This window comes from Elephantulus edwardii, unplaced genomic scaffold (assembly GCF_000299155.1).
Source record: "Elephantulus edwardii isolate Elephantulus edwardi_28Jun2011 unplaced genomic scaffold, EleEdw1.0 scaffold00099, whole genome shotgun sequence".
In the NCBI taxonomy this organism is placed as follows: Eukaryota; Metazoa; Chordata; class Mammalia; order Macroscelidea; family Macroscelididae; genus Elephantulus; species Elephantulus edwardii.
Genome location: NW_006399849.1, coordinates 1523955 through 1533437, shown reverse-complemented (window position 1 = coordinate 1533437; position 9483 = coordinate 1523955). Strand labels below are relative to the sequence as shown.

General features: G+C 34.8%; 1 protein-coding gene across 1 annotated transcript in view; it reads left to right on the top strand.

The window, feature by feature from the left end:
- IPO11 (importin 11) overlaps positions 1 to 9483 on the top strand; it is a 228489-nt gene that overhangs the window by 87407 nt on the left and 131599 nt on the right. The window contains 2 exon segments of the mRNA XM_006891505.1: positions 1157 to 1273; positions 4598 to 4711. Coding sequence (XP_006891567.1) covers positions 1157 to 1273; positions 4598 to 4711 — 231 coding nt within the window.

Here is a 9483-nt window from a genome sequence, read left to right as displayed (position 1 = left end):
ATATATATATGAATATGTTATTTATTAAAGCTGAGTTTAAAATGAATTATTTTCATTAATAGTTGTTCTACCCAGTTCATATTACTGTTTATTTGTATTTAGCTTGCCGTTTAGTTTGGAGTTGACCTCTAAGCTTTTTCATTTTTCACAATTGTAAAGCATCTAGTATTTTCTTTTTTATATGTCATTTTTATTCCTTATATTAGCCTCTTATAGTATTTATTTGTGCTTGTACTGTACCATAGATTACACATCACTTGAAGTGCAGAATACCAAGTCTTTCATATCTTTTTATTCTTGACTATAAATACCCCTGGCAAGCAGCAAGATATTTTCCTATCATTTATATTCAATAAGTGCTTTTTAAAATATGCCAGTAAAATTGGGCTGAAATAGGTTTTTTTCTTTTAAGAGGATGTTTAAGAAGAAAGGTATATGATAAAATCTCTCTTGTGGGGATCAATCATAGAGATATTAGATAGTAATTTTTCTTTAAATGAAACATTTATTATTTTTTAAATGAAAGAAGTAGGTACTGTTATCCTATAAAGAGTGAATTAGGTACCTGAAAGAATAAATGTTTGTTTTGTATGTCTGGCAGCTTGTGATTTATTGATTTTTAACATAAATTTGTTAGTGGACAGTGTTAAAATCTATACGTAGGATATTTTCTGTTTTATTAATTACATCATCATTCTTAAAACAATAATGCAATCTATATAAAGTTATATATGAAAGGCTCCATAGACCGTGTGTTAATGCAGTAACTGATGTTCCTTTTGCTTTAATGAGTAATTCTTGAAAATAAAAATTTGAATGGTAACAGACATGCTGAAGAGAAGTGACAAAATACTATTAACAACTTAGCAGTGTAAAATGGAAGCATATATAATTTTCTTTTGAAGAAGAAAATTCCTGAGTGAATTAAAATCTAAAACACGTCTTGCAGCAATAAAGAAAAATAACTGTTTTATATATTGGCTTCCTGAACACTTTGAAGTTGTTTAGGTAGTGCTAAAATTTTAGATTTTTTTTCTTTTTTTTTTTCCTGCTTTAATCTTAAGATTTTTTACTTTTTAAAACAAAATTTCTATCTCTGTGTATTTAACAGTCTTTACATAAAGTCTTTCCTAAATCTTTTATTTCCTCTTCACAGTATTTGGAAACCATGTTCACACTACTTTTTCAGTTACTGCAGCAAGTTACAGAATGTGACACAAAGATGCATGTTTTACATGTCCTTTCTTGTGTGATCGAGAGAGTCAATATGCAGGTAATTTTATTTTTAAACATGAAAATAAATGCCTGGAAGGTGAGTAGAGTATGTGTAGAATAAATTACCATCTTTGTCTACTTTGTTTCAAAGTTTAGTCATTCATTAGGTTGTTTTTTACTTTTTTATTTGAAAGATATAAAAAATGGAAAAAATTCTAAAACTAGGACAATCAGCCTTTACTCTTTTCCTATACTGATTTATCACTGACATTTTTTCACGTTTATTATTTAGTTTTGCACATGTGCAGAATATATTGTTTTTAAACCATTTTTTCCATTTGTTGCAGGCTTCACGACACTTTACCTCCTCCTTAGGAGATAATTATTTTTGTCCCTAGGTATAATAATATGATTAGAAAGAAATTTAACATTGATATAATACTCTTCTTTAATATAAAGTCTTTATTCAAGTTTAGTCAGTTGGTTCAATATCATGTGCAAGCAAGATTCTTCTGAAGATCATCCAAAAACAACTACAACAGCACATGCACATCAACAGAGAACTACATGAAGTGCAGGCTGGATTTAGAAGTGGCTGTGGCACTAGGGATATTATAGCCAATGTCAGATGGATCTTGGCTGAAAGCAGAGAGTACCAGAGGAATGTCTATCTGTGTTTTATTGACTATACAAAAGCATTTTAATATGTGGATCAGAACAAACTGTGGCTGACTTTGAGAGGAATGGGAATCCCAGAACACTTGATTGTGTTTATGTAAAACTTGGACAGGAGGCAGTTGTCAGAGCAGAGCAAGGAAGCACTGCATGGTTCAAAATTGAGAAGGGTGTGTTCCAAGCATGTGTCCTGTTTCCGTATCTTTTCAATCTATATGCTGAACAGATTATCTCGGAGGTTGGGCTCTATGAGGAGAAGTGTGGCATCAGGAGTGGAGGTAGACTTATCAACAGTGTGTGTTATGCAGATGACACAACTGTGCTTGCTGAAAATGAGGAGGACCTGAAGCGCTTGCTGCAGAAAGTCAAGGATTGAACCCTTCAATATGGATTGAAGCTCAACATCAAGAAAACAAAGATTCTCACTACTGTGCCGACTGGCAACATCATGATGATAGATGGTGAAGAGATTTATATTGTTGACAGCTTTAGTTTCCCTGGCTCTACAGTCAACACTCTTGGTACAATGGAAATTCCCATTGGTAAAAGTCTACTGTCAGAGGCCTAGCCAAGGTACTGAGGAGCAATGATGTCAGTCTGGAGACTAAGATGTGCCTGATACAGGCCATGGTCTTTGCCCCATTACTTGCTATGCTTCAGAGAGCTGGACAATGACTAGGGATGATAGAAGGAGAAGTGATGCCTTTGAGCTTTGGTGCCAGAGAAGAGTATTGAATATACCATGGACTGCTAAGAGAATAAACAGTTCAACCTGAAGAGCGTGAAGCCAGGCTGCTCCTTAGAGGCAAGGATTCTGAAGCTTTGTCTGACATACTTTGGACATGTTGCAAGGAGGGACCAGTCCTTGAGGAGGGCTGTATGCTTGGAAGGGTGGAGGGATGGTGGAGGGATGGGTAAAGGAGAGGAAGACCCTTGAAGAGAAGGATTGATTTCGTCATTAGGGTATTGGGGATTGACGTGTTGGAGACAGTAAGATTGGCAAGGGATAGAGCAGGGTTTAGGGCTGTTGTACATCGAGTTGCTATGAGTCGCAAGCAGCTTGACAGCACATCATAACAACAACAACAAACAACAGTGATAGCTTATTAGAATATTTGACTCTTGTGTCACCATTGTCCTTTTTTAAAAAAAAACAAAACTTTCCACAATGACTTTACTGATTAAATTTTGGGATAATATTTAGACATATTATTTCAGAAAATTATGCATTCTGTAGAATAGTTGGAAATGGAATTTCATATTTTTCTGGATCATAATTTAAAATATAACTTGATATCTTGGTTTTATGACTCCATTTTTTATTTATAACATACACTTATTTAATTTTCCTGTCAGTAGGGTATTATATACTGTATAGTTGAGTATGAATTAGTTAGTATTTATTTTGAAACTTGGGTTTTATATATTAATTGATCTGTATTTATAAGCTAACTGGAGTCATCTTTGAGATAGAATACTTAGAGAAATTGAATAAGTATTCAGTAAGAATGGACTGTTATAATCGTGTGGTTCTAATTTGAAAGCAAAATAGTACAGCTTAATTATCTCTTCTATTTATCGAATTTTATCTCACTGAAGTGTTTGAGCAAGTATTTAACTTTTCTTTCTGTGACATTTAGGAGGGAAAACATTTTTTTTCTCTACCTGTTTAGTGTATGCTGTTTTAGAAGCAGAGTAAGGAAACGATGATCATTAATCAAATAGATTTTGTGCTATATAATCATGAGATTATAATAGGTCATATTTAAACTGTGAAGATAGAGTATATCTGTTTCATCACTGATGATTTTCATGTTAGATTAATTTTCAAACACAGTTAGCTAAAGCCTCGAGCTTGAAAGGGGTCCAGTTTCAGTGCATATCTATTTTATTTTTTTTAGAGATTCAGTATCAAAACTGTGTTAAGCTTCTAGGTGTGTCTGTGTATCTATGAAATAGCTTTCTTAGTCAGTCCATAGTGGGAAAGTTCTTGTGGCCTGGTGTTAAGAAGCTTTGTTCCAATCCACCAGCAGCTCTGTAGTAGTAGGAAAAGGATGGACACTCTCCTTCCATGTGATTAACTTCCCCTGAAAACCCCCTGGAAGATCAGCTGTGGGATTGTTTCAACTCAGAGACACACAACAATAATAATTATACCTAATATTCATTACAGTTTTATAGTTGTATGTTCATTACTGCTGTTACCTTTTTCTGTTTTATTGCAAGGATTTTTATTTTTAAATATTACAGGAATTTGAATGCTTTTCATTATATCTTTTCAGTGCTTTGTCCACAGGGCTTGATACTTAAAAAATGCCCGGTGGATAATTATAATTGACTCTTTTAAAAACGCATTGTTATTTTTGGTTATGTAAGCGAAATGGCATCTGTAAGAAGAATAATCAGGTATCTTAATATTTTAAATTAATAGCTTCGAAATGAAAACTGATTTCCGTATAGCGTTTTATACTAAATACGTTTTAGTTTAATAAAGAAATAAATGTGATTCTGATTTAACATAGTTTAAAAATATTTACTTAAGAGGGCTGTGTGTATAGCTAATGTAACTAAAAGAATATATGTTTACTACATTGAATCTAGTAAATATTAAATATTTATGGCCTGGCACTTGATAGTACTTTTCAAAGTAGGCCACCGTCTTTACTAGTAAAATTCTGTTGCTTCTTATATTTCTGTTACATGATAGATACGACCGTATGTAGGATGTTTGGTACAATACTTGCCTCTTCTTTGGAAGCAAAGTGAAGAACACAATATGTTGAGATGTGCTATTCTGACAACACTAATTCATCTTGTTCAGGTAAGGCACTTCATAGTTTTGTGCAAATGATTTTAACAATTTTTTTAGTGATTTACATAACAGTTAAAGGTTTCATAAATTACTATGCTTTTTTTGTCATATCCAATCACTTTAACAGATGACTTTATTATGTTTATTTTTAATATCTTTTGTAGACATCTGAAAAATATTTTTATTTTTGAAAATAAATATTTCACTGAATGGGATACTATCAGGATTTAGTAGTTCATTGTATCTTGTATGTAGATTCCTTAATATTCATGGCTTTTCTGCATAAAGTTACTATGCCCAGTTTTTAACTTTTTTTAAAGGCCAAATAAAAATTTTTAATCTTATGAATTGGAATGTTGGGAAACCAAATGACTTCAGGTGTCTTGACTTCATAGTATTAGAAATGTGTAGCAGGTATACAGGAACTTGAAGCTACAGAGAGATGACTGTCTTCTTTTTTGAATTGTTTAAACATAGTATGACCCCTGAGAGTGTGGAATGGAAAACTGAAGACCAAGAATTAGAATATCTGATTTTTCTAGCACCTTTTGTTAAAGAAACTGTCATTTACCCACTTAATTAATTTCGTGTCTTTGTCAAAGTTCAGTTGGGTTTAGATGGCATGATTTCTGGTTTCTCTGTTCTGATCTATTCTGTTGATCTCTATGTCTGCCACTGTACCAGTACTGTGGTATCTTGATCACGACGGCTGTGTAATAGGATTTTAGTTCAGGGAATGTGATGACTTCTACCTTGTTTTTCTTTTTCCATAGTGTTTTGCTTATGCAGGATCTCTCTCCATTCCAGATAAAACGGGAAATTTCCTTTTCTATCTCGTTGATGAATGGAATGGGTATATGTGTTATGTGTTGGGATTGCATTGAATTTGTAAATTATCTTTGGTAGAATTGTCAGTTTCATAATACTGAGTCTTCCTATCCATAAGCATGGTATATACTTCTATTTCTCGAAGTCACTTTTTATTTCTTATAGTAAAGCTTTATAATTTTCCTTGTATAACGTCTTTTGTGTCTTTAGTTAGATTTGTTCCCAAGTATTTAATCTTGTCATTAGCTATTGTAATTGTATTGTTTTTCTTAACTCCATCTCTATATTTGTCACTGTGGAGAAATCCGACTGATTTTTGTATGTTGATCTTGTAGTCTGATACTTTGTTGAATTTGTTGACAATGTCCAGTAATTTTCGCGCTAAATCTTTAGTGTTTTCTAAATATACTATCATATAATCTACGTATGGAGATATTTTTATTTCCGCTTTGCCAATTTGTGTACCTTTTATTTTCTTGGTTGCCTTATTGCTCTAATTCTTCAAATACAGTATTGAATAGGAGAAGTAATAATAAGCATCCTTGTCTAGTTCCTGTTCTCAAGAGGAGTGCATTTAATCTATCTCTCTCTTTTGAATGCTATTGACTTGTATTTTGTCAAAGGCCATTTCTGCATCAATTGATAGGATAATGTTGTTCTTCTTTACATTGTTGTTTTAGATTATCTGGGTTCTTTTCATTGTTGTTGTTTTAGAATATCTGCGTATAGAAATCTAGTAATTTTTACTCACCTCCTCTCTCAAGTTTGAAAGATTTTTTGGGGTTGTTGATTGGTGATAGGGAACTCTGCTGGCCTAGTGGAAAGAAACTGCACTGCAGTCTCTAATGGCACACAGTTTAGGCCACCAGCTGCTTTGGGGAGAAGGATGGGCAATCTCCTCTCTTTAACAGTCTCTGAAAACCCACCAGAGGGTCAGCTGTGGTTTGGTTCTGACTGTATGGAACACAGTAACAGTGGTTGGTAATCTGTATCTCAATTATGCATTCCTGCACTCTACTTTTTGAGTAATATTTGTTTAAAAAGTAAACAGACAAAACACATAAATTTTTCTCTGCCACTTTGATACTTTCTTGAAAATGTGAACTTCTTTCAGTAAATAACTTTAACAGTTTTCTAAGTTCCTTGTCAACGTAGTATTGTTGTTGTTGTTGTTGTTGTTGTTATGTGCTGTCGAGTCGTTTGCGACTCATAGCGACCCTATGTACAACAGCCCTAAACCCTGCTCTATCCTGTGCCAGTCGCACTGCCTCTGACACACCCATCCCGATTACCCCAGTCACTGAATCAGTCCATCTCATAGAGGGTCTTCCCTTCTTGTGCCGTCCCTCCACCCTCCCAAGCATGATGCCCCTCTCCAGGGACCTATCCCTCCTTGCAACATGCCCAAAGTATGTCAGACAAAGCCCCAGAATCCTTGCCTCTAAGGGGTTTAACCCTCTCCAGGATGAATCTGTTTGTTTTCTTAGCAGTCCATGGTACATTTAATACTCTTCTCCAGCACCACAGCTCAAAGGTATCAATTCTTCTTTTGTCCTCCCTAGTCATTGTCCAACTCTCTGATGCATAACAAGTGATTGCAAAGACCATGGCCTGTATCAGGCGCACCTTAGTCTCCAAAGAGACACCGTTGCTCTTGAGTACTTTAGAGAGGTCCCTAATAGCAGACTTTCCCATTGCAATATGTTTTTTGATTTCCTGGCTGCTGGTGCCAAGAGTGTTGACCGTGGAGCCGAGCAAACTGAAGCTGTGAATAGTCTCAATCTCTTTGCCATCCATCCTGTTGCTACCGATTGGTCCAGTGGTGGGAATCTTTGTCTTCTTGACATTGAGCCTCAGTCCATACTGAAGGCTGCAGTCCTTGACCCTCTGCAGCAAGTGCATGAGGTCCTCCTCAGTTTCAGCAAGCAGAGTTGTATCATCTGCCTAACGCAAATTCTTAAATAGATCTTCCACCAATCCTGACTCCACAATTCTCCTCATAGAGCCCAGCCTCCTGGATAATCTGCTCTGCATACATAAGATTAATAATAATGTAAAATATATTCATAACAATTTTTTTTACTATATTTCCTTGTGTCTTGTTCTCCTCTTTAATTTTCAAATCCTGTATGTTAGAGATTATATCCTTTTTATAGATAAGCAAAAGAAGGTAAGTGGTTAGCCTTAGTTTGCATTTGCAAATAATAGAATAGGAACTAATCCCTAGATCTTTCTTGTTTTTTTCTTTGACAAATTACATCTTTAGACTCTAGTGGCCCAGTGGGTAAGGAATTGTGCACCTAATTCAAAGACAGGCAGTGTGAATCCACCAGCTGCATCTTGGGAAAAAGATCGTTGCTTCCAGTGTGTCTTATAGCCTCTTAAAAACTCACTGTAGGGTCAGCAGTGAGTTGGTTCTGACTCTGGCGAAGATTGAGTTAGATTAGAATATAAGAGACATGTGAAAAAAATCACATCTCAAACCCTTTTCTGTATTTCCTGAGGCATTATTTCCTCAGGAAATCAGAGTAGTTCACATGTAGTGTGTGAAGTCTGTAGGCCCTTTCCCCTTAATCATAACATATCAGTACTTTGTATAGGTTAATGGTATAATCAAGCAGTCATCCTTGGGATAGGTATATAAAGTTTAACAGTAAAATGCAAACTGTAACCTAAAATGTGTTTCTATTCCATTTAAAAAGATTATACTAAAATTTATTGATGAGTTTACTTTCACATAAAGCATTGTTTTCTTTTGTGTTAAAAATTTAACAGGCAAATGATTGGTGTTTGTTTAATCGCTTTTAGTCTTTAGATGGAAATTGTGATAACTGTCTTAGAATAACTTTTCAAGTCTGCAGTAATAGTTGGCCTCAGTGGAAATAGGCATTCGTTCACAAAATAAGCAGTTATCATTAAGTCATGCTGAGTATTAATTAATATATGGTACTCAGCCCTTGATTACAGAAATGAGTGGAATTACCTCTCTATGAAAGTTATTATCCAGGAGTTCTGGTGGCCTAGTGGCAAGAAGCTGCACTACAATCAAAGAGGCATGCAGTTCGAATCCACTAGATGCTCTGCTGGAGAAAGAGGGGTGTTCTCTTCCTGTACCCGTTGGATCTGATTAATGGTACACACACACACACAAAATAATAATTTAAAAAAGTTATCTAATGGATGACAGATACCTTAAACAGTTGTGGCAAGTACTCTTTTTGCAAGAAGAGCCATTTCTGTGACTGTATCTGGTATTTTATTCATCTTTCACTCTAGATTAAAGTGGAATCTCTGAAAAGGCCTCCTAATATAGGTAGTCTTCAAATAGCATCAGTGCAAAATTGGAGGTATAAATGGTGGCTTAGGGAGTGGAGTTGTAAGCATATGAATAAAACTCAGAAGGCACGAAGCAAGAGAAAAGGAAGAACAGAAATATGATCCACAAGAATTTAGGGGAAGAGTGCTGATAATATGGGGGAATTATAATCAATGTCCTAAAACAAAATATGTATAAATGCTTGAATGAGTTATCAATGTGCATTATAAAACTTTCACTCAAATCACAATACAGAGATAATAAATTGAGATATACTGAAACAACTAGAATGAAAATATGAGGAATGATTATTATAAAAGAAAAATGGGGGGGGAACCAATAAAACTATAGGGCTGGTTTCAGAATATATAAAATGCATCTCAGCAAGATGGGTTGAGAGAGTGACAGGAACAGTGGGCTCAAACACAGCAGAAATTCTAAGGGTGTCACAAGACCAGGCAGAGTTTCATTCTGTTGTACATAGGGTTGCTATGAGTTGAAACTGACTCAAGAGCACCTACCAATAGTAACAGTAAAACTTCCTAAGTGATAAAAAGTTCAGAAAAAGAGGAGGAACTAATAAAAGACAATAAAATAAGTCATTTATATGAGTCCAAAAGGTCAATGATTACTAAAA